We start from the raw sequence: 26526 nt of genomic DNA, 5'->3' as shown, positions 1-26526 counted from the left end.
TTGTGCCAGGGCCTGCGCAGAGACTTTAAACTGTGAGACCGGCCAAGCGCAGCCTCGGGAGTCTGTGCCCCGGCAGCATCCTCGTCCTCAATGTGCTCGGGTGTGTGGGGGGGTTCTGTGCGTGGCTTTAGGCGGGGCATGTGGAGTTTGTCCTCTGAGTAACCTAGCTTTTGGGTTCCTCTTCAGAGTTCAGAGCATTTTGGCTATCGCCCTCAAGAATCCCATATTATTATATGAATGCATTTAAAACTCTGTTTAGAGTAAGGACTGTCAGATAGACAAAAACTCAAACCTGAAATGCTGAACATCCCTGAAGTGACATATCTGTGAAACATTTACTGTGGTTTTCAAATTAGCATTTCGCTGCTGATTTTTTAAGCAGAATAACTTTCTTACTGTCTATACTAAAGGCAGAGCTGGAGCTGCAGATGACTGATACACACAGTGTCCCTCTCAAACAAGGATCTTCTTTCATTGCCAGCACCTTGAACTGGAGGCGAAGCTCATGACGTGGTCCTCTCCTTCCCCAGAGGGCACACAGGTGCTCGTGGTGTTCCACCTCATGGATGCAGCTGGCGGGGTGGCTCCTGTCCCCACAGAGCTGGGAGCTTCTTCCACTGCTAATGTCTTGGGTTGAGCTGAAGGCGAGGCACAACACGGTCGTTGCATTGCCCCGGGACCTGGGGGTACTTCCATCCTCTGCCTCCTGGACACAGCAGAAGATGAGGGTCGCAACGTGGGCCTGTCCATCCTCCCAGGGCAGGGAGCTGCTCTCGCTGTCGGCAGAGGGGGAGGGAGGTGGGGATCACCCCCTGGGCTTCTGCCTTCCACAGGGCACAGAGGTGCTTACATCTCTTCAGAGTAATCCATCAGATTCTGAGATGTGACAAGCTCTATGAGCAAACTGCAACTGGAAAGAACTTCTGCTCTCTTTTGCTCCTCTGACCTTTCACCACAGATGTAAGGTGGAAATTTATTCCAAAGTGAAGATAATGTCAGCGTGATACAGTGTCTAACAGTTGTAGACTTGTTCTGACTGTAGAGAACAGCGGTTTAGGCAGCCTTGAACATCCCTACAGCCCCTTTTTGTCTTTTTTTGAGTATTTTTTGCCAACCTCAGTAGCGCCAGATCTTCAGTTTTGTTTTATGTGTACAAGAGTGCGACACAATTGGAAATGGTATACAGGCTTATTTGTGCCTGAGTATTTTAGATATTTTTAGAAACATCGGCAAATACATACTTCGTACTTCAAATGTGTCATTTATAGGACCGTAGTGTATGTTGGAACTTTCTGGAAAAAAATTTCTTCTAAAAGCTACCAAAGTAACTCCCCTCACTGCACATCTATGATAGTGACTCCCTGAGATCAAGTGAGCTATTTGAAGCTTCAGTCCAGAATCCAATGATAGGGGAAAATAGACAAATCCAGATATACTTCAATGTACACCTAAAGAATGCATGAAAATTTCAAGCATGTTGATGACAGCATCCTGCAGCTAAGTCACAGCTACCAAATACCCAGCTTGCGTTGTGCACTGTTCTCTCTAGGACTGCCACATTCCTCTGATTTACTTTTTCCATGTGCCTGCTCTACACAAGGCTATCTTGGAGATTGAACTTTGAAGTTACATCCCCAAAACAGCAACTCGATGCATTATTTTTGAGGGAGTCACAAGCATTCGTACTCTCCTTATTTTAACATATGCAGAACTTACATGCAGTACTTTAGGCTTTATTCACTACTGTGAAGTGGTTTGTTGGAGTTAGGTTTAGGTAGTTGGTCTTGGGAAAACTTAGTGTGCATGAACAGTATTATTCTGTCGGACTAAAATGCACTTCATATAAATAGGGGGTTTTAGTCTCGTGCTGTAAGTAGTTTTGCTGTGGTCACAGTCCAAGTGTGTTTCTTAAAGTTAACATGTTTTCTTAACTTATTACAACTTTATTTTATTCAGCAGCTTACGCTTCCTAAATAATAATCTACCACTCAGACACTTAACCACTGGTCAAGAAAAAACAGCGATGTTATCAAGCTTTCTTTTGGAGAGGCTACATGATGGGTTTTAACAGAAAATACTCTACAGCTGCTTTTGTGCTGCTTATCATGCTCTGAGCAACTTATTCTGAACCAGCTGGTTCAATCACTGTCCTGACCTCACTCATTTCTCCGACGCTGCTTTTTTCTGCTGATTTTAAGGCCCTGTTTCTCTATGGTGTTACGAAAGAAATCCAGCTGTAATACTGCAGATTCAGCTGCACTGACAGGAATATGTTGTTTTTCAGAAAAAAATATAACTGATGTGGCAAATACAAAAGATAGTGGAAGTTGTGAAATCTGATGTAAGCACTAGTCATTTTGTTGTGCTGTTACTTTGGGAGGGGGTGGGATATGTACAGGTTTTGCAACCTAGTGATTATTCAGGCTCAGTGTGTCTGTAACAGAAAAGGTGAATACTCAAGCAATCTTAGTATATGAAATTGTTCATTACAAAGGATGCCCCAGCTCACTTTGCTGTGGGAGGATCCTTTGTGTGATACTCAAGATTAAAACAAACCTGTATGTTCTAGTAACACAAAGGAACGTTTTTCTTTGAAACTGGTGGGTGGATAAAATTCTTTGGTTAAGTTTTTTAAAAAAACTCTCTGCGGGCTGTGTGGAAAACTGCCACATGCTTCTCATAGATTCCAAATTTCTGCCATAGCAAGTCCCACTGGTTTCAACCACAGGCTTTTTTGTTTTCTGTACCCTCCTTTGTAACCCGTAGCAAATGGAGGCAATGCCAGACGTTCTGGAAAACAAGCGGGAGAGGCTGCGAGCCAGGCCTACACTGCTGCATTCCTCTGCAATGGTAGGCCACCGTGTGGGCTTCATTTCAGCTCCTCATTGTAAATCAGTGGCACTGATAAGCAAGTGGCCAACTCTGTGAAAACATGCAGAGTGCAAGGCAGTTCATGCAATCAAGTGGATCAGTTTTAGTTACAATCTTGAGATCAAAAATGGTTTTCCCACAGGGGATATTTTTAACTTTTCTGAATGCCCCTTTTTACTTGCATGTTTCTTTACTTAAATATGCTCACAAGCATACAGCACCTCCGCACACTCATGAGGCAAATAACGAAGTCTAGAGCCGCTTTCTTTTTGCCATGGGTTGTGCTGTGTATTCCCAAATGGGTGGCTTTATTTGCATGTAGCTGGTCAGTGCAGTAAGCTAAAGGCAGCAGATGGCTCAGTAGAAAACTTTTCTGCAAGACCTCAAAAATGAGGAGTAGCTGGTAATTTCTTACAAAGATGCATCACGGAATTGCAGAAATACATGTATAGCCTGTACTATAAAACCCCATTAGAACAGGGGAAGAGGACAAAATTAAGCTCAGTGCAATGGCAGAGAACGTGTAACTTCAGCTCCCCAGCTGAATTCTTGCATGTTAAATCTGGTGTGACTTTCAGAGTAGGTGTAAGGAAAAAAAAGTCTGTTGTACCTCTGGTATTAAGCTTCAGCATCATCCATAACAGGAGAATGTATAGAGTTGGTATGCAATTACTGCTGCAGTTCCTATGGTTTGAAACACACTGCTGACTGGCTTGCTTTGATCTCTTCCGTGTGACACGGCCACAAAGAACGTGGCCATTTCAGCTGCGGCCACTACTCATTTTGCTACTTTAATCAAGCATCTGTGTGAAGGGCTAAGCTTCTTCAGTAAGAACAGAGAGGAAAGAGGATACTTTGACATAAATAAGACAGGGTGTACAAGTTTGGGGACAGTAGGACGTTGCTTTGCCTCCATCAAATCTAAAACCTGGTGCCCAGGGAGCAGCCCCTCACCGTGGGGGACGGGGCGTTAACGCATTTCTGCCCGCAGTAACCACACGTGCTTCCTGCTAACATCCAGACTTTGGGCACAGACCACAGCACTGGGTTATTGCTGCACAGACTGCAAGTGCTTTCACATCTCCTGGCGTGCGGATGCTAGGAGCTGTGTGTGCCTTGGTGAAAAGCCTGACAATACACAGGAGTCTTCCAGCAAGAGGACCCCTGGTGATGATAGGTCAAAAATCTCTTGACTCAGATAGTGCTACTACCTTTTACACAGTGATCCTGTGAAACTTAGTTGCCTTCAGTGGAACAATAATGCTGAACACAAGTTGTAATGCATATACAGCATACTTTTAGTTTTTATTTTGTATTTGTTTCGTAGAACCAATCCTCTCAAATCATAACATTGCCAGCAAAACTAAAAATTATGTGCTGTTTGCTAATTCATGAGGTAAAACTTAAGCATTCTTATTAGAGTGTCACCATTCCAGCTAGATGTCACGTTGCTGTGTGTTTTCACATGGGCATTGATTGGTTGTGTCATGGTTTTACCAGGTAAGTTAAAGAAGTCAGTATAGTTATCCTGCCAAAAGAGATCCCACAGAGCCAGTACCTCCTGGTGCAGGGATCCCTCTTCCCAAGGCTGTGAAGTGCAAGTACACCTTTGTTAGCCTTACTGCGGAGCGATGCTTAAGGGATGCATTTATCACGAAACCAGTGCTCTTGTAACAAGCAGTGGTTCACAGTTACATATGAAGCACTTTGTCTGGGACAATAAAGTCTAGCAGAATTTAAAGGAAAGGGAAAAAAAAAAAAATTTGTCGATTACCCTAATGAACTTTCAAAATTAATACTTATTGTTATCACTCCATAATCCAGCACTACTTTTAGATATGAAATAAACATGTACTGACTTCTATGTTGTGTTCGTCATCTAGTTTTTAAACATTGGGTCCCTGAAATGGAAACTTACTTATTTACTTACTTATTTACAGTTAAAGGACATAATTTACTGGTCATGTTACATATAATTTTACAGTTTGCCTCAGTGTAAATATGACCTTGAAACTGTTGCTGCTGTAGTCAAAGAAGTGTAGTATTTATTTTAACCAGATTCGGTGGGACCCATGCAAATTGGTACCGCTTATACAAACAATGCATACATGAGCCCCAGTACTTAAAATCTAAAAGTCTTTTCTTGTCCACCAAGCAGGGGATTGATGATTTTGATTATCCTTATGCAGATTAACAGTGGCTGTGTGAAGCAAAGAACATTTCTGGCAGATCACCACTCTCATAATGACAACCTTAAGGATAAACTACTTCACGGGTAGATTTTTCCAGCTCTACTTCCTGAGCTCTGAGAATCAACTTTCATGTGGCTGGGGCAAGTCCTGAAAATGGTACATCTCAGGATGGTGACAAGACCTACACTCTGGTATGTGAGGGAACTGAGAAGAAACTGTCAAGTCAGCTTGGAAGGTTTATTTATCGCAGTGTCAAAAGAACAGCACTAGTGTTACAGACACCTTTGGCAGCCAGCAAGTTTTTCACTGACTGGCCCCTTGGAAAGAAGGTTGCTAGTCATTTCAAGAGAGATTTTACAGAGTCTCTTACCCAGTAAAACAGCTACTTCTGATTTGGTGCCAAAGAATGTCAAATGTTGAGGCTTTTTTTCAGCAGATCTGGAATACATTTTAGGTTAGTATCAGAAGTGAAGTGAAAGGAATTGCACTTATTTTTTCATAAGTTAGTAATTAGTATCTGAAGGAATTGTCAATCTCCTATACAATTTTAATTTTTTTTCCTACAGTATAGTTATGTGCTAAAAAGTACATATTCCTATTCTACCCAAATGAAGGCAGTATATATTTCCTTCAAAATATGAGCATAAATAATGTAGATGTAATGTCACTCCTTTCTCCTGTTAAGCCTGCAAAGACAGGTATTTCCGTAATGGGATGCGAACTGGCACTTCCCTCCTCTCCATCAAAACCTTTTTGTGTTTTCATGTGAGCTCTGCTGCAAAGCTGAGCTCTGCTTCCTCGACAGCTGTTCTGCAGCGAAGAGGGCTAGGGAGGGCTTGGAGAGATGAGATCCTTCATGAGGCTAAAAGCAACTGTGCTAAGACTTAGGTGGTAGCAGTTGCTATTGGACCTGTTGGTTTTCAGTCTGGCAGTAGCTCTCGGGGCATAATGCTGCCTGCAGAGAATGGCTAAAAACTGGTATTCCATAAGGCATCGGGGATTCAGGGAAAGCAGCGTTTGTCAGGCTCTTCGTGTAAAATTTTAAGTGGAAGTTCCATTCATCTGGCCGTAGCAATGCAGTCTAAACATCAGCTCTAAAAGAGCGTTGTGCCTTCACCAACAGCCATGCAATCCTTTTCAGCAGGCTTAGCCAGTGATCTTTATTGACCCAAGGTGTAGTATAGAACTTGATCTTTTATTCAGTTTAGTTCAACAGAAGTAAATATAACTCTGTAGTAACCAGTATTTATGAGTCTATACTGGACCAGGTGAGGTTCTCTACTTTTTACTATATTTTTAGTACTGAGGTTTATTGTAAGGAAAATTGTGCCACAGTAGACCCCTTATTCACTGCTTCATCAGAGCAGTGTAGAAGTTTTCTCAACTCATCTGTGGAATGGAAACACCCTCACAACGTTTCATTCTTGTCTGTTAAGAGCCTTATGTGCTCTATAATGTCTAATGTGTGCAATGAAGGAGGAAAGTCAAAGGAGTGCATGTTATGCTTAGCAGATGGCTTCTCATTTTTTGTGGAGGTTTGGGCTACAGCTTGATTAGCCCATAGGAAAAGCTGAGATTCTTGTGCAGAAAAATATTCTTCCTTCAGTTACTCTGAACCTATAGAGAAAATCTGCCTTTGGGTGGAATTTTTTTTCCCTGCAAATGATACGCTTTGGCAAGGAGGGAGGGAGGGGGGAGAGTGAGCTGCAATGGAAGTGATCTCTCGGATAACTGCAGTAGGGAGTGTTAAACTCATGTGAATCTGTATTCTGAGACACACTGGCATTTCTCTCTGCATTCGTTCTGGTAGCAAACGGGAAAAATGTTTGTGTAAAGGCTAAATGCACCAGCAGATCAGTTCTAGTTGTGTTCAGAGCTATGTTTGTTTCACAATTATGCTCCCTACCATCTATTCCAAACAGAAATATTTGTTCAGAATTGATTTCCAACAGTTTGACAAGCATCAGACAAACCCAGTAATTAGATCTGTGAAGTGAAATGTCTGATGGCGCATTGCCTCCTAACCACAGTAGTGAAGTTAGGCTGAGCGCCATTTTTTGTCTGCTGTATCTTAGCATAATGAGGGTAAATCATGCTTTAGCAGTTCAGATTTAACAATGCAGACATCATTCTTTCCTCCCTCTCCCCAAATACTTCTGTAGTGAAGCCTAATGCCCGAGGACAGTTCATTCTGCTGTGAGCTGTGCTGCAGTAAAAGTCCAAACCGGGAGCTGGATTGTACCCCTCACTGACGCTCAAGGGAGGGAGCGGAACTGCCTCAAGCATTTTGATGGGGTAACTCCTGTATTTTCTAAAGCCTCTCAGCAAATGACCAGGAGATCCACAGCCTTGTTCGCTGGACCTTTGTCTGCACCAGTTTAGTGGTCTGTGCCCGATGGCTCATCCCCTTTTCTCCGTTGAGCCTGACCAGCGGGTGCCAGCGCTCTGCGGAGCCCTCTCCAGCGGCAGAGCCGTGGCTGGAAGCCAGGACGGGCCTTGCTGTGTCTGACAGATGACCTGCAACGGTCTGCAGGGCGAACGGGTTTTTGCTACGCTTCCCTTTGATGCTTCATGCAGCGGAGCACCGAACGGTTGGATCCTTTTTTCCAAGGATATTAAGTGTTGAATTGGCATGATTTTGATTTGATCCTGGCTCTCATAGTAGATCACAGTGTGTAGTTACTGCTGCATGTTCAGACTCCTCATTTAGACGTGCATCCAAAGCTCCACTGTCCCATCTACTCAAGAACATTAGTTTGAAGCAAGGTGTGTGATAGTGCAGGCAAAATGGAAGCGTGGGGCTTTATGACAGTAACCAACAACAGAGTTGATTTAGGGCTCCCAGCGGTGCCTTATGCTATACTTCCAGCAAAACGATTCTTTAAGGTCCTTTTTCTAAAGAACTTAACGGCATAAAAAGGAGAGGCAAAACGTTGGGAAACAGTTATCTTAAAGCAAAGTTGGAACCCTGGCATCCTTAGCTGCAGCTTGTATGTAGTGATGATGGAAACGCTTTTTCTGACCTTTTAGTTCTTTTAAGTGTCCTGATATTACCATGAAAGTTACTAAACGCCACGTGTTCCAGAAAAGTGGTTTTCAGCCTCTTCAATAACACAAGGCAAACTATTACTAATACATTGCATATATGCCTTAGTATTACAGCTCACTGAAGATCTTGAAATTTTAGGTGTTACAAAGCTGAGTAAGTCTTAGGTGTAACCTTCTTCAAGTGACTAAAACCAGGTAAGTCGGTACAAAATTCCACATGTTTTACTTCATATTTTAATATCAGCATTTCAATGAACATACTGAAGTATAGTTGACTCAGAATTGAGAACCGTACTGCCTTATATTTAACTATCCAGTTGTCGTCTTATAGAAAAGATAGGGCCAAAAAAGTAGAAAAAAACAAATGTACATTATATTTCATATACTGAAGAGCACTGCTTTATAAATATACATGACTTAAGCTAAAATGAAAAGCTGATTCAAAAGGTCCCTAAAGTTAAGTGAGATAATTTTCATCTTCATACCCTGAGAAAAGAAGGCCAAGAAAAAGGGAATTAGTAGTCACAGCAATCTGTAGTTACAATAAAATACATTAAATATTTGGTGTTGTAAAATTGATTAATCTACTTTTCAGTGTTTTCTAACAAGTAAATAATACTTAATTCTTAAGATTTTGTACAAATATTTAAGCTGCTGTCATGTATTAGTACAGTCAATATTTTCAGTGCGCCGTGACTGTTAAGCCTCTCTTGAGAAGCCAAAGTAGGGGAATATGCTTCAGCTTTTATAATTTTCCTCATGTATTTTACAGCATTTGTAGAGGGAGTTGCAATAAGAATGTAAGAGGAATTACAAGTATCTGCAAGAAAGCAAGACTGGAAAGGAGTGGGAGGAGATGAAAAACTTGTAATCTTTTTATCCTTTTTTTAAAAAAGCTTAACACATTAAAACTCTCAGCTTAAAAACCCAGGCTGTCCTCTGTATGGAAGAAGACTACAGACTTCTATGTTCATTAGGAGGGACTGTCACAGAGCAGCTCTACCAACTGACCCATGAGAAAGAAATCTGTATCCAAGGACTCTCCATCAGAGAATGTACTTTATATAAAACAGGTTTCCTTGGTCTTGAGAGTAGCTGTTGTTTGAACCACAGGGCTGAGAGGTCCCAGCTAATTAGAAACTTACATAGAAGTGCTATTTTGATTATCAAGAATTGAGATAAACTATTAATGTCAACTTGAGTATTAAGGCACAGTGGTTTTGAAAATACTTACGTGTGGCCTAACTCCTATGAAAGGCAACGGGGGGTTGGATTTAATACTGTTTCATGGAAAGCACCTTTGGAATTTTGATTTTGTTTCATGAACAGACTGTTTAGAATTTTTGGTCCAGCTATATTCCTTCGTTCTGGGAGTCCCCGTGTATACGGGGAACAAACAGCTTTGTTCACTCTGACCAACATGCAGAGGGAAAACTGTGCCAGCAGCAGGCCCCAGAGCCACAGAGAGCGAGGGGAGCTGGAAAGGTGGCGTTGCCTTTGGGAGCGGCCCTGGGCCGCGCCTGGATGCCTGATCCCTGCTCGGCGTCTGGCTCCCTCCTCCTGCTTTCGGCCTAATGCGAGGACGTGCTTTTCTTACACTCTCGCTTGTTCAGCTTTCAGTGACTTTATTTTCTGAAATATAAATAGACAACACTTCAATAGCCTTCTGGTAATGCCTATGGCAATGCATTCTGCTTTACTTACTCTTTAACCCGTTTTACAAGAGTTTTAAAAAAATAAAATACCTTAAGACCTCTTCTTCCCTGGGCAGCTTTCTCTTGTACAAGTGATAGGGTACAGGAAGGGTACTCTATTTTTACAACAGAGCTTCATCTTGAGAAAAAAAAAAAATATCAGTATCATATGCACAGCATTTGTAATGAGTTTTAATAGAAGTCTAAATATTTGTTTTTAAATGAACAAAGAAGCATATGTTTACATGCTTCATTAATTCTGGATATCCATAAGACATTATTAAAGTGATCGGTCTCTCCAAATGCACTTGAAGACTTTGATTAGATTAGCTCAAATATTGACAACATCTCTCTGTTATGTATTTTTATATATTAGAGAAGACTTATGCATACAGAAAATCTAGAGGAAAAGTTAAATGTGTGCTTTCATTACTGATATAAAGCATACAGAAGGATTTATACTTTATAGCTCACTGCGTATGCATTGGGAGAAGCTACTTTTGTGGCACAAATACCCTTCTTTGTTGCTTACCAATACCCATATTCAGTGACACAAAGAACGACTGTTGTAAAAAATATCAGTATGCAGATCCTCTGGTGTTTTGTTAATGCATTTAATACAACACAATAGCTCTTTTGTTTGTTTTTCTTTTTCTGTCCTTGAATGGATTTGTATTATGGTATAGAATCTAGGTTTAGAGTTGCTGTTTAAAATGCGGTGCAGTTTTAGAATGTGTCGTATATCCATGTTAGTTACTTTCTCTTCCGTTCGATTAGGAAAATCATTTGGGGGCTTTAATAGTTTCTAGTAAATTTGAAAGTATCTTCACAGGAAAACCCAAATCCCAAAATTGCCAGAAGATACTTTTCCCCACTGATGAGGTCTTCAGTGACAATTAACGTCGGTTAAATAATTGTATTCTCAAGAAATACTTTCAAATGTTTTAATCAACGAAAATTTTCTTGAAGTTCCACAACATTTTCTAGGTAGTTTTCACAGAAGAAAAAAACCCACACAGTTGCACAGCAAAACTGCATGTTATGTTTTAATGTGAAAAACTGGAGCAAACTGATTACAACAAACTGTAGCCGAAGTACGGGTATATATTTGCAGAAGCCATCGTTACTGTCTTGCGTCATTATCCATAAAATTATTTCAGAATTATTCTTAGCCTGAGAAAAGGTTTGTTTAGTGTCCTGTGAGTGGGTGAAATCATGTGAAATGACTGTGTCAAGTCTAAAAATGCTCTGGCAAATCAGCGAAGTACTTGAGCCCAGGGTGCTTTGAAAACGTAACAGTAGTTGGCAGATCCTATCCCTCCCATGGCAACAAGGACCAAATCAAATGGGGATGTAATGAGGTAATTAGAAGACCCTAAAGGTAACACATAACTAACTGTAACCTATTTCTGAAATCCTGAGGCCCATTAACTCCAAAAAAATGTTTCTGACATAGAGTGAATGTGTGGGAGGTGTCTGCTCTGAAGTTTGCTTCTCAAGCAGTGACCTACTAATACTCTTTTGGTGTTCCTTGGAGAAAAGACATATTCTTCAGTGGGTGCAGTTTCCCTTAGAACAGTAGTAATATTGGTATAAACTGTAAAAACCTCCATCAATCTTTTTGTCGCTGATAGAAGGAGCTACTACAGGTTAAGGGTTAAGTGTGCTGCAGCTGATTCTTTTCAGATACTTTACTGCATGCATTAGGGCACATCTGTGGAGCAGGCGTTTCACTTAGACCACAGAGGTCTGTCTCGGCACCTTCCTTGGCTAAAAGCTCATCAGTTTCTGATAGTTGTTTTTGTCGTTTCTCACGAGCACTAAATTCAAATTGGACAGTTTTGCTCTAGGCCTTCAGCATCAGTGCTGGGACGTCATAGGCACTGCTGGGATCATACATGGAGAAGAGCTGTCATGGGAGGCCAAGCAGCAGTTGCAGTTTAGAGTTCTCTGGCTTTTTGAAGTGAGGACAATTTAAACAGGGGAAAAAACCTCCCCTCATTACGCTTGTTTGATTGGTATTGAAGTTACAGGAGGGATTCCAAAGGGAGACAAAATCTTCAGGTGCCAAAGCTCTGACATCGTGGAGAGGGAACGTGCACTTGTGAAGGCACAGTCCTGCAGTGTCGCTTTAATTCTTTATTTTTGTTGTCCCCGTTCTGGAGAAAACCAGCACATTTTAGAATTGTGGTCTTCGAGGGAAAGAATTCTGATTGCTCACCAAAAGCTGTCTCATCAGTAAACCTTCCATGTAAATAAAGTTAGTTTCATTTGTGTTTTGAACAACCTATTGATCTATTTACAAATATGTTTAATTAAAAAAACCCCACATAGAACTACTGCAAATTTTGTGTGAGAACATCATTCCAGTTTCGGTTCCAAGATAGCTTAATGTTCTTAAAGGCTGGTAGAGAACATAGTTTCATTGCAACTGCACATATTACGGGTTTTGTATGAAATGAGCATCTCAAGGCAAGGGAGATAAAGCAGCATTGTTCCAGGGCTGTTTTTCACAGGCCTGTATTCATATCTCATCCTTGTTGTTTGCAGGAGAGGCAGATGTGAACCAGAACAATGGGGCCTCCACGAAGAGCCCAGCGGTGACAGACTCCAAAGGCACAGCAGACCCGAAGAATGCCTGGCCTGAGGCCAACCCAGCTGACACGACTGGTCGCCCCCACTTGATCCGCCTCTTTTCCCGAGATGCCCCAGGAAGAGAAGACAACACCTTCAAAGATCGGCCCTCGGAGTCAGACGAGCTACAGACCATCCAAGAGGACAGTGCAGCAGCTTCAGAGAATTCGGATTTGATGGCTTCACAAAAACGCTCCTCTTTCCGGCACGGATCAAAAATGGCCTCTGCGAGCACTACAGACCATGCTAGACATGGATCTCCAAGGCACAGAGACTCGGGTCTACTTGACTCGCTGGGCAGATTCTTTGGAGGTGAAAGACACGTTCCCCGGCGGGGCTCGGGCAAGGTGAGCTCTGAGGAATAGAGAACTGCACAGCTACAGCAAAATAAAGTACAATTAATCAGGAAGGGGTGGGTCTAGAAGGAAGGTGTAACTGCTCTAATGCAAGAGTTGACTTAGCCAGCAAGATGGTACCTGCAGATGTAATTTAATGCTTGGCTTTAAACTGAAAGCAACAAAAAAAACCCCCATAGATCAGGGAAACAAGAGGAGCTATTCTGGGCAGTAACAAGGAGTATTAGAAATCCAGGTGGCTCTAGAATTACTGAGAGGAATTTTTATGAACATTTAATGTTGTGCATTGTATGCATTTGTATGCTGTGCCATTTAGAGAAACTTCAGTCTGCTTTTGTATGTTGTTCTTAAATATTTGCAAAATGGAGCTGGATGAGAGCACTAAATGCAAGACAATCTCTAGATAGTTTGTCACTAACTGAGGGACAGCCCTGAAAGTAGATGTTAGAAAAAGAACTGTGGCCAGATTCTCAGCCTGCGTGCGCAAGAGCATGTTTTAAGGTCGGTTGATAGCATTGCTGAGGAGGTGGCTTGATGGATATTATCCTGAATTCCAGGTGTGCAGAATAGTCCAGCTGCTTTATTCTGGTCAGAAGTGAAGATTTATATTCCGAGCATTTCATATTAGAAATTGTGCAACAAACCATTTCTTCTTTATGAATTGAAAACCGATGTATTAATGAAAGGATGTCACTTGAATTCTTTTTCCCAGGATTAGCCTGCCTGCTCTGATAAGTTATGCAGATGGCATGTTAGTTCACTTTTGTTCGAATGGTGAAGTTAATATACTTTCACTGTACCCTTTGCCGTGTAAATGATGAATGGGGTCTTGTGTTTGTGTGTTCACACACTACATGAGCATTTGAATGGAACTACTGTAGAGCTGAAAAACCCTTGTTTTAGCCAAATATACTGTTTGATGTCGTTGCTCACGTTGTGTGTTGCAAAAAGCTAGTGCCTGTAGTTGCTGGCTGGGACCAAATTTTTCAGTAACTGTTAGCAATGTTTGTTGTCTGTTCGGTCGATCTAACCTGTGCTGCTTGCCGGGATGGGTCAGCATGTGCAGCTTTCCCAAGTTGGCTGTCCCAGCGCTGCGCTGGGGCATGATGCATACCACCCTGTGGTTTAACACTGATTTGTGATCACAGGACAGCTGCAGGCTGTCGGTGTACTTACAGCTCTGCTCTTGGAAGCACAATGTATAACAGCCCTTCCCTGAAGAGCTGTAATGTATAGACCACTGGATGAAAAATACTCCAGAAACTTAAAACCAGAAGCTTCTCAATCTCGGTAGCCAGTACTAAGCAAGCTGTGTATTTTGGTCTTTTTGCTTGTCACGTTTACAAACTGAGGCCTGTAATGCTCACAACAAAGGTTTAGCAATTATGCAGTTGTTTCTGTAGGTGTGTAACGTTGATACATGCAACAAGCTGTTGCTGTGAGAATGAAGAAACCCGCTTTTCTTACTGTTACTGCAAATATCAGAGACTGTTCCCAACACTGCTATTTTCTGGAACCTGGTTGGCTAGCTCAACTCTTGCTGTTTTATTCATATACTGTGTTACTGGATGAAAAACAGTATATGAAATGTTCTTTGTACACCAAGGAAACAATACCAAAAACTTAAATTCTGCATACAGAATATACAGAGGTATGTACGTTCTTGCTTAGCAATAAAACAAACCAACCAACTCACTTCTCAGAAGTGATGACTAAAAACTGGCTGCAAGTTGTACAGATTCTGTATTTTATCCTTTGGTGTGAACATGATACGATTCTCTACAGATCTCTGCGTAATTATGTGTGAGGGGACAGGATATCATCTGTCTGATCTCTCTTGCTGTTCAGTAAACTATTTTGAAGCACTTAAATGTCTGCAAAACAGTACAGAATCATAGATTTTTTTTTTTTACCTAGCAGAAGTATTTTTTAAGAACTATATCTAATGTTACAGACTCCTGACTTGCAGATCTCAGCTGGAAGCACAGAGAAGTTTTATCTTGGCAAAAGTCAGTCACATTGGGACTTCCAGTGCCAATGCATCTCTAGCACTATTTCACACAATGATAATAGTTGATGGATGAAAACATGTCCAGGAAGCTCTACTGTAGCAGGGTTTCAGTGCGGAAAATATTGAGCAAGTGGCACAGACAGTTGTTTTGACTATTACTTATTTAGCCTTTGAATTAATACCTTTTGGTTTCTTGTATCAAGGAAGACTCATGGTGTCATTTACTTATACATGTGAATACAGAGGAAATCTAGATGGCTAATAGTCTTATTTGTGCTTAAAACCTGAGGAGTTGTCACTTGCTGAATTCTGTAGACTGTCAGAGTTCTGAGAGATGATGAAGGTTCATGGATGAGCTGAAGCAGAATAAAGTCTGTTGGCAGTTTTCCAGACTCCACAGGAAAAGCACCTTAAAGGATGAATTTCAAAGGCTTGAAATCGAAAAGTTCAGAGAGCTGCACTGTTTATTTGCTTGCACTTGTTCCTGGTTAATTTTTGAAGCATTTCAAAGCAATTCTGCAGCTGCCTTTCTTGCAATCTTCCCTTTTCAGCCAGCCTGAGCCCTAGCGGGAGCGTGTATCTCAACTACCCACACCAGCAAGCACTGGAATGCAAAGACAACACTTGTTCTTTGTACAGATTTAGGGCTGACATTCAAGCAAAACACATTATAAATTCTTTGTGGAGGCATTTTCATCTTGCATCCACAGCTGAAAAGTACATTAATGAATAATATTCACTATTGTGTACAGAAAGGTGGGGTAAGAACAAAGTGGGGACTGTTCCATGGCCTCCTTTTCTCCTGTGGAGCGGGTTCTCCCTTACCCTGGAATTCTGAAGTTAAATTAGGAGTGCATGGGAGTCCCATGGGGATAAATAAAAATAGAAATACTGGAATTCACAGAAATACCCCTTCTCCTCCAAGGGGTAGCCAGTGCATCCCCCAACCCCTGATCCATCAAGATTTTGGCTAACTGAAACTCAATCAAAACCAGCTTGAATGTTGTACTTCTAAGAAAAAATTGTAAGGGAGAATATTCCAAACAAAACTATTATTGTTCACAGCCTAAATTTAATTGTATTAAAGAAGAATTTAAAAGGGTGACAGACAGAAACTGCGGTGCAGACATTTTAAAAAGCATGCAAGGCAGTAGTGTAACTATAAATTATTTCCGTTCTAATCTTCATAGAATATTTATCTAAACAATTGTAGAGCATATAAGCAAGTTGGTTAAAATGATCAAATCTTTCTTGTGCCTCCTAGATATTAGGCTGTATTCAACTTCAGTATGTACTGAGTGCTATTTTATTTCTTTTATGCAGTTGTTTACACTTTTGTAATTCCTTTGTTTATGATTTTTCTTTCCCTACTAAAGTTTGGATTGTGAAACTAAAGCTTTTATCTCCTGGTCTAACATTATGCATTAACGTACTAAACTTTAAAATACATTTGCGACACACAGGCAACAAACCAAAATATTGTGAGTGACAGTAAATAATAGGCTGAGACCAGACTTAGTGAAAGATTATATCAGTTTTTGGTTTATATTTTGCTTCAGTTTTGTATGCAATCTTGTAATGTTCTCCTGTTGCCCGTATGAAGCCTTGCTCCTGTATTTCTTTCCCAATATATATGTGTTTGGGGGCAAGGAGTATGGTAGGCAGACATGAAGCTTCCCCTTCCTACAGACAAAGTATGAGGAGGACTGGGCTGAAGTTCTTCTCATGTTGAGCAGAACCTGGGATTTAGGATCAGCATTTCTGAAACAGCAGTTCCAAACCCACCCCAGAGTTAAGCAGCTGCTGTAATGGGGATCTGCAGAAAGGGTTGGGATAAGCATGCACAGTCAAAAGTTTAGGAACCATGGTTTTAAATAATGACATGGGTATATTCATATATCCAGGTATCTTTTCTCTTCTTGCACTTGAACTCTATTCACATTTCTTTGCGAGCTTTAGTGTGTACTACAGCACCATGAAGACTCTGAAAAGTAGTTAAATCAATGCTAGTCTGACTAGTATATGATGTGATTTAAGTAAATGCTTACTGTGATTTTTATTTCCAAGTCTTGGTTTTCAGGGAGTGGTATTGCTCGTGATACACTGTTTTGTAAAACCTGCTGTGCAAGCAACATGCTTGTAAAACAAACTTTTTTATATAGTTTATGGTGGTTGTAACAATTTCGTTTTAATCTTTTGCTTTATATGTGCTTTATGTATTCATTAAACTGTTTACACCACAAAACCGGTGTACTAATGATTTAATTTGTTTTAAATACTTTAATCCATTAACAGAAGCTGCAACAAACGACTTCATGGTACGTGATGGGGTTTCAGGTTGTTAAAAGTGGCTGTATGTCCTCCTACAAAATTCACTGAAAACAGTGTATCGGACAGAAATTAATAAAGCTTGCCTCCTGTAAGGAAATGACTATGTTTTAAATAACTGAAGCTGCCTAATCTGGTGTTCTTGCTTTATGATAATGGGAACTGAATCTGGCCTCTCTTTTCTGTAGCAGGTAGTAATGAATGATGAATGACCTAAAAATTAAATTCGTGTATCAGAACTGCCAGTGTGGTTAAAGCTCATTTCACTTGTACGGTAGGCCTCTGAGGGGTTTAGATTTGTCTGTTGTAAAAAAATAATCTGTTCAAAACAAGCAAGTATCAACAGGTGAGTAGCGCACAGAACGTGGTAAGAGAAAGGCTTGGGAGCCAACATGACATAGAATTGATTTTGACCTGTTAATTTCACACACATATGACCCTATACATGTTAAACATGCTTAATAGTTAACACATTTAATGCACTGGAACTAATTTATCTCTTGCCTTTTCAAGGAGTTTACTGCTTGAAGTAATTATTACAAACTGTAAGAGGAATTTGGAAGTCAGGCTAGGTGGAATGCACTGTAAGTGATGCTTAGAAGAGCAAGTACTGACTTTTGGTAACGTATTAGTGGTGCTTTGTGCTCCGCCTAACAGCAGATGCATGGCAAGGTTTATTCAGAAACGGGACAGAGTAATTGGGACTCTTTGAGTTGTGTTAGAAGTTGAAGTCATGACTGGGTGGACTGGAAAAGCCTATGCACTTCACTGCTTTTAGTGTCTTTTATATGGTCTCTTTTTGTCTCTTAAACTCAGAAATGTATTTAGGAACATGTTCAGGCTAAAATACTAATTAATCAACAGAAGCACTTTAGAGATCAGTCTTTCTAATCAGCCTACAGCAAAAGATTTCCCCTTTTCCTTAAACTTCTACCAGTATCTTCCTATTCAGTCTTTGCTAGACTATTTCTAGATTCTTCTATCCACCAGTATGAATATAACAACAGTAATCTATTTAAGAGAGAGCTAGGAGCGCGCTCTGAACAAGAGCTCCAAGGATTCTCTGAAGTTACAGCCTTGCAGATGGGCTTCGCCTGGGCCTCAGCGCGAGGGCAGGGCAGAGCCGCGGCCCCCGGAGGGGCAGCGATGGCCTCCCCGGGGGCTTCTGCTGGGAATTGCCCCTGGCTCTTCTGCAGCAAGTCCTCTGGTTTTCAACGGCACGGTACCGCAGCCCAGTTGAGAATAAGGTCTGTATTTTTCACTGTGATATACCTAGAGGGGGTGGTTGTTGTTTAAACAAGTGGGAAGGGCAGGCAGGAACCCCAAAACTCATGTACAGAAGGTCACACAGACTTACTAAAAATTTAGCATGAGGATTTTCTCCACTGAACGTTACATTTTTCTCATTATGTTTGCTTCTCTGCAGATGAACCAAATTTATAAGTAAGAAATTGCTTTATATTAAAATCTGTTATGTTGGGGGCTTTTCTGTCACATATATTAACTCCTTGCAAATGAAGAACTGCATTATCCTTCGCATTATCCTTATCCATTGTCCTTTCTGTCCTAGAATGCCGAAATTAATGACTTTGTTCTTCAGCTGTTTTGAGATTGCACTATGGTAAACACTGCCCAGGAGAAAATCGAGGCAAAACTTAATAGCTTTCTCCTGACCTTGTTTTGTACCTCCATCATCACATACCCATTAGTGACACTCGCTGGCTTTCGTTTTGTGTACTGATGCAAAACAGCTCAGCTTGTTCCTGAAACCGTCTCCAGTTAGTTAGACATGTTTGATCACTCATTTCACTCACAAGTTACATGGTTTCATTTCTGAGCTACACAAAAAATCCTCCACTGCCGTTTTCAGGTACTTTTACTGAATTTTTTACAAAGCAATATAAAAAATGTTTGTAAAACATGCTGAATTACTGCTGCAGACCCAAGGCGAGCCTTAGCTCTATTTCGCCTTTTGCTTATGATGCATCTACTTTTTCATTTCTGATACCTCATACAAGTGCCGTGCCATAGAAACTGTACAAGCCTCAGGTTTTGGCTGGTCCATCTCCCCCCTCCATTTTATACTGACTACATTATTAGACATTTTACCTATCAGTGATAACTTATTTATTGGAAACAAATAATACTAACCCATGCTGCGTCTTAATTATTTCATAATAGTAAACTCTCCTTCCTATTACACTCTCCCCATAAATTATGCTGATGTAAGCCATAGTACTTTTAACAACCTGTACAAGTGTTTAGCTTGTCATTTACTTACCTATTACAGGCAGAAAAGAAATAAAATTGTCCCTTCAAAGATGAGAACTGATAAAACATTTTGTGGGTGGGTTAGTGTGTGCAATGTGAGAGATGAGATGTGTGTTTTGAGAAATCAAGGCTGTTGTGACATTTTTATCTTCTTTATTTCTGGTCAGCAGCTGTAAAGGGACAGTGTACACCTGGTATTTATAGTTTTATTTTCTAAATAATTATCATCTTGTTTATTTTATAAGCTTCTTGACTATATGAAAATCCTAGGCAACAGGGCTTTTTAGAATTTTTACAAATTCCTGCTTTCTTACTAATAGCCATACCCACAGTGTTACGTGTTTTTTTGCTGTAGCAGTGCCAACATGCATCTCCACCAAATACGTAGTCTCTCTAGAAATTTATCATTGTGAATACTAATCTATGTTGCCTTCCGTATCTTGGCCATGTACAGTTAAGTTCTTAAGGCTGTGAAGTTTGTTGATAGAAGCTGCCCTGGAAACTATCCTGAGAATACCTACTAGCCAAAATCTCTTTTTTTGCTGGAGTGATCATTCTCAAAAAAAACCCCAACCTACAAATAAACAAACAAACAAACAAACAAAACATAAAACCCAAAGTCTTGCACTGGATTTCTATAGTGGATTGTTTCAACAAGGTTTAATCCATGTCATCGATACCAACTTGATAAAACAGTACAGAGGATAATAATGAATATGCACCAGAGACTATGTCCAAGCAGATAAAGAATCTCTACCATGAAGAATGTTTGAATAACATAATGATTGATGCTAGGCAGAAAAACACTTCAGAAAAGCAAAGGTAAATTAAAGCATTGGGGTTTGCCCCTCAAACCATTTATTAAGTGTCACAACAATGGAATAAATTGGCCATGGAGAAAAACCCAGAAGGTGCGATGGCACTGGTCCCTCACTCAGGACCCTTCATGGAACAACTACTATCCTGAACAACTGTCCTTATTCTTTCTTCCCCAGTAATTGTTTCCTCTTACCTTCTGATTTGTGAACCCTAATCATCAAGGCAGTAAGGAGTAAGAGGGTTATGGAGGAGTATGGTTCTGGATTATCCATTAGCACTTGCCTCTCTTGATGGTCAGTGTTGTCCATTGTTTCATTCTTCATGTCGTCTTTTGTCTCATTTTCCTCGGGTTTCTTTTCAGTCATCTCTAGTCTTTCCTCCCGTGTTTTTTATTCCCATCTTTCTGCTAAGAATTCTTCCTTTTGTTGTTCATCACCTATTTCTAGACAAAGATTATATTAATGATATCAGCACGACACTAGAAGGCAGAACCTCTTAGATTCTACATCTCTCTTCCTACTAATTCTCTGTAACTTTGAACAAGGAATTTCATTTCTGTCTTAAACCTCCACATTAGTAAAAATTAACGGTACCATTACAAGGATGTGTGGTTCGTCCTTTCCAAAGTGATTAGAAAAGCCTGCTGAGCTAGTTAGCTTATTACTTATACTGTCACCATCAGACCAGCATGTGGGGAAGACGTCAGCATTCCCATCGCTTTTTGTAACGGATCAGGAAGTTGTCAACAGCCTGGAACAAACGCCATCGCGATGAGCAAATCGCACCTCGGGCTGCAGATGAAGGAAAATGGAAGTGGTGACACCAGTCTAACACAGCTCTGGCTTGGCAGTGCATGTTTACAGTAGGTGTATTACTACTAGAATAAGCCTGGAGAAATAGATCCTCACGTTACAGGTGTGCTGGATATTCTGTCGCTGCCTGAGGAGAGGCCAGGTAGCGGCACTGGAAGGCTCTGACAGCGCCAGCTACGCCAGGAACACGAAGCCCCACGTACAGAGCACCTCCGGATCCCGAGATGAAGCAATTTCTCTATGCACGTGCCTGTCAGATTTCCCATGATTGCTCTAGTCAAACTGTATCTAATACACTTCCTTTTATTTAAAAAAAAATAGTGTATATATTCACTAAAAGGATGCATCTCAATTCCTGTTTGGAATACTGTTTTGAAATGGTACTAACTAGAGAAATGCAAACCTGGCTAGGAATTTCCTTATACTTACGAGTTTGGATTCAAAGCCCATTTCAAGAACAACACAAACTGAGCTGCGTGCCTGCTGCTTTTTCATCTTGCTCTTCCCACAAACCAGTATTCACCACCTAATGCTTACGGGCTAATTTTAGTCTACCGCTACGGTTGCAAATGCCTTAGTGGAGGTTAAGCTTTACATCCCGTAGGTTGTGGAACAGTTTGGTTTTCTAAGGCAATCTTAATGTGCTTTTCATATCTATAGGAATTTGAGATTTGTAGATTTTGCATGATTTCTTTTAAATTCATGCACAGCAGCTAATTAGGTATCATGTGAAGACAATCCCACGGAAACCACAAAACTCACCGAAACAATGAAAATGCCCATTGTTTTTCATTCTTACTGATGTCAAAAATACTTACTTGGCTTGATCGTATTTAAAATCAGCTAGTTTGATGTTTCATATGTATTTGGATTTTGCCATTGCAGGAACGATGTGTGACATTCTTTAGATTTTCATTTCACATCCTAAAGTATGCAACAAAAAAACACATAATAAAGATACTGAAAGGAATTGGGAAAAAGATATAAATTTAGTATTCCAAATGAAAAATATGTTAATACTATTATTGTTCCTAACGCCTATTACTTACTGATGGGGAATTAGAGCTTTAAGTTTGTATTTATGTGTATATGTGACCTTCAGTTATAAGCAATCCTCTTGCAGAAGATGAAAGCCCTCAGTGAGATCTTATAATGTGCGTTTAAATGTCCCCATTAATGAGTGCAAGTTGTAAGATCTAACATACCATGTTTATACCAAGCAAAAAGTCAGATATGTATTTCGTGGGTTCTCATATCACTAAAAAATGTCTGCTACTGCTTAACCACATTTTTTATACTTACGCATCAAATCTGAAAACAAAGTCAAGTAGGACACGTAAAATACATAACTGCAATAATGTTTATATGAAAATTAATTTAATCCCCCAAATAGAGATGCACGTACAATCACAAACCTGGATTATCAAACACGGTGTCCAAATGTACAAACCAGAAGCGCCTGCTCCATTTATCAAAAACCACAAGACCCCTCTTCTCTAGTCTCCTGTAGAGTTACAGTACAGGCAGTAACACCCCTTAACCATTATTTAGTGCCACAGAAAATACAAGGAGACTTGGTTAAGCCTGCTGTCTCGGACTACTGAAGGCCATATACTCGGGTATCTTCACCTCAACTGGAAATATAATAATCTTGCACAAAACCCAGAATGGAACACATACTGAATTATGTATGGATTCTTGTTACTGTTGTTAGAGAAACAGCATTTTATTTTTTTCCAACAGCTCTCTCAAAATATTAATACAGTTTGTGCCAGTAAATTTGTTTTATGTGAAAGTACATGGCTAACACAGGTAATGCAATGGCAAAGTATAGCTACTATTAAGAGGTAAAATACCTGTATGTTTTCTTTGCACTATATTGAAACTTATTCTCTTTCCTTCTTTTGTTAGTGGCCAAAATACATAAGGTAGGTGTCACAGTGAAATAATGCAACATTCCTGTGTATCACCAGGAAGAGCTGCAAAGGATTACAATACTTAATCCCTCCCCTTTACAGAATAACTGTGGGTACTTTACATATATTTTTAAGAGAGTTCTTATTTACATTATTAATCCTGGAAGTTATTAATTTCACAGTGAAGTTGCAAACTGTGTCTGTGTCATCAGATCTCCCAGACACTGCTAAAACTTCCAGTATTGGCAAACATTTTCTAACAAATAAAATTATCCAGATTAAGGGATCTTTCCTTTTTGGCTTTTTTGCATGTACATCAGCGTTGACTTAGTAGGGAACCTTTATTAAGGTCAAACAAAAAGTAAACTGGGAACAGTGAAAACCCGAGTGTTCTCCTCTGTCCTATCTTTCTGAAGGAAAGCCTGCTCCCAACTACGAACTCTTAGAAGTTGGAATTTTAGAGGCACAAACTGAGGCATCTCTGTTTTCAAATTCACAACCACCACCCAAGGGCTCTGAATTCAAGATTATACTTTGCAAGTACATTGCATAATATATAGACGTGAAGCCGAGCTTGCTTTTTATTGGCAATGCTCCCGAGACTGAAAGTCATGACAACGTTGCAGGAGGTGTGGGGGGAGCTCGCTGCAGCTGCCGCGTGACAGAGACCCGTAACGCAAAGAAACAAGTAAATGTCACCCATTCCTACAACATGGTGGCTCTTCTGCATTCCTATTAGCTTTTAAGTTTAATGCTTTTTTTTTTTTTTTCTCAAGCACTTAAAGCATATTTAAAAATAAATGGCGGTCTTCTGAATGCATTAGTGAAATGTGCAGTGCCTAGATAAGGTCATTCAAAAAAGTCCAATTATAAAACACCACGTCAGCAGCTCATCCTAGCAAGATAAACCAGATTTGGTTTCTCTTTCACTCAGCAAAGAATTGCCTGACTCCATGCAAATGTAACTTCTAACATCTACAGATATGTTTTAACTCTTCTGCGGGAAATGATTTTCATAAATCATGCATATGAGCAATCTCAGAAAAAAAGCACTGGAATTTGACCCTCCCCCCCACCCTGGCCCCTAGAAATCCAAAAACTGGAAGAATAAACTACAGGTGGAACAGTATTTCTACTAATAAATGAAAGGGAAATGTGTAATTAACTGCCACAAATTGAGAATATGGAAGATTCTGACCGCAGATGAAGCCTGCTGATAATATGGAAGGAAAGCACTTGTAACACTGGGAAAACCATGCTATTAAACTCGTACAGAACCATAATTAAAAATGCCTTCAGACTTTGCTACTTCCCAGTAAGCTTTAAAAGCACACCCAGTCAACGAGTATGCTGACAGTTGGCACCACAGACAGAGGAAAATACGTATGTTCTACACAATAACTTTTTCAGTCAGTCAGATTATTAGCACCTAATAATTGATCAGAATGCTACATTCAGGAAGCTCAACCTCCATCTAAACTGTAAAAACCTAGCCCGCTGCAGGGCTGCAGGCTGCATGCAATCAAGTCTGATTTTGATTTTTTTTTTCTCCTTCACATACTGCAATAGTTCTGCAGTTAGATAGCAACCAGTCCCTGCTGCTAGAAGGGGATGTTCAGATCTGCAACACCATGGTATTTATCATGGTGTTTATCCTAAAGACAAGGCAGCCAGATGGTTCCAGAGGCAAAGCAATGCTTCATTTGAACATCGATTAACTAGACAAACACATGGCTGAAGTAACTTGTTCTAAACACGGGCTGATACCTTACTGGCTCCCTCTTCTTAATCACGACAGCAGGGGATATTTTGGCAACACTGAACAAGTGACAAAATAGAACCTGCTGAAGTATAAGCAGGACCATAAAAATCTCACAGATAGAATAAAAATCAGAAAATCCTGTTTTTTAAACAGTAAATCTCTACATATTATTGGCATGCAAAAAATTATACTAGTACCAGTGGAACTTCTCTGCATTGATTAATTTTTTTATCCTAAGGAAATTAATCTTCTAAACAAGATATCTGAATTTAATTTCTCCTCAGAATTACGTAACTTAAAAGGCCACTCATGAAGATGGATATTTCATCTCATTCTGCATGATCCAACATAATGCATATCCATTTAATTCACATAAGAACACAAGATCCGATGTCAATCACTTAAAAATAAAATTTCCATGCAGCAGCTTTGAGAAGTAACACTAGATGGTTTCATAGGACCTTTTATTAAAGAGTCTTAGAACTTGGAAATCTCTGCACAGCCATTTTCAGGGGTAATAGCTTGGGGCAGTCAGCGTCATTCTGAAAGCTACTGATGTCACAAGATTTCACTCAAATTGTAAAAAGACTCTTCAAACCTTTGCAAATCTGTTCTATAGGTATCAATCTATTTCTCAAAACGTACAAGACTGCTCCTGAGAAAGGAGTCCTGCTCCAACAATCAGACTAAGCTTTTTCCCTGGCAATTGGTCAATGTTTTTCTATATGTGATGAAAGCAAAGTATTTGTTAAGTAACTATTCATACTGTTCTACAGTCAAATGTTCATTCAGTTTATACTATTAGGGAAGTGCTTATACAAGCTACTGTTTCACTATGGTTTTCCATTTCCCCTTTAGAGGCCAATGAAAATTTTAGTATTCACATGATATTTCTAACATCGTTGTATTCTCAGGGCATTCACCACACTAAGAGAACCACTGTGGCACTGCTACTCTCATTCTCTCCCACCATCTCTGTTCCCCACTGGACATACTTCAGATCTGTTGCACTGAGCATGAAGCCTTTTACCTCTTCATTTGCAGTGATGGGCAGACATCTGTAACTGGGTCAGTCACATGTAACAGTTCTTTTATAAACTTTGTCATACTGCATCCACACAGCAGTAACAACACTGCATTTTTGACCCCATTTTCACTGCAACAGATGCATCATGCTCTAAGTACCAGTCATTTTATTCACTCTTCACAATGCGTTATTTTTGTTATCTATTTTACCTTCACTTACTAGACTTCTTTCTGTATTGCTCAGGAAGTCCAGCTGAAAATAGGAAGTATGGTCAGTCTCATTCTCATTTGATTCCCTCATTCTAAAAAAAATGTTGTTCTTGCAGTTCAGTGTTATATAGTCTTTGGGAACTGAGAAATGGTACAGAATCCATTCCTGCTCTCACATAGAGAATGATCCATCAGCATTTTAAGTTTTCCTCCGTTTCAGGTTTCATTTCTAAAATTACATTCTACAGTCCTACTTATGAAAGAAGGAAAATTACAAGGTTTCTGTTATCAGAACTTTCCAGTAACAGCCACACTGGGCTGTAACATTAAAGACACGTACACCCCTATATATATATATATATATATATATATGCACAACATATGTCCATATACATACTCTGTATTTGCCATTGTATTAAAAAATTGTTCCTCCACAGCAGTGACAACTTTTGGTTGCAATCCTGGTAGATTTCCAAGGCATTTTTCTCTTCTTTTCATCCCTGGTCAAAACTACTCTTCATACAGTCACCGTTTATCTTTCCTTCCTGGCTGACTTGGCCATGTGCCTATTCTGCT

General features: G+C 40.1%; 1 protein-coding gene and 1 long non-coding RNA gene across 6 annotated transcripts in view; one reads left to right on the top strand and one right to left on the bottom strand.

Annotated features, from left to right (window-relative positions):
* The window catches only part of LOC104358255 (myelin basic protein), a 91229-nt gene that overhangs the window by 58078 nt on the left and 6625 nt on the right, over window positions 1-26526 (top strand). For all 4 annotated transcript variants that reach the window (XM_032991330.2, XM_032991329.2, XM_032991331.2 and 1 more), the window contains one exon: window positions 12356-12786. In XM_032991330.2, the coding sequence (XP_032847221.1) occupies window positions 12356-12786 (431 nt within the window). The remainder of the gene's footprint in view (window positions 1-12355; window positions 12787-26526) is intronic.
* LOC116961207 lies at window positions 19579-26523 on the bottom strand. Of its 2 annotated transcripts, none has more exons than XR_004406879.2 (3): window positions 26348-26523; window positions 21855-21960; window positions 19579-21015 (listed from the first exon to the last, which is right to left on the bottom strand). It is a non-coding gene; the product is annotated as an uncharacterized LOC116961207 (long non-coding RNA). The 2 variants fall into 2 exon arrangements; XR_004406878.2 differs by having other exon boundaries at window positions 19579-20666.

The sequence above is a fragment of the Tyto alba genome, unplaced genomic scaffold, assembly GCF_018691265.1.
Source record: "Tyto alba isolate M040663 unplaced genomic scaffold, T.alba_DEE_v4.0 Super-Scaffold_27, whole genome shotgun sequence".
In the NCBI taxonomy this organism is placed as follows: domain Eukaryota; kingdom Metazoa; phylum Chordata; class Aves; order Strigiformes; family Tytonidae; genus Tyto; species Tyto alba.
This window is presented reverse-complemented; position numbering and strand designations above follow the sequence as displayed.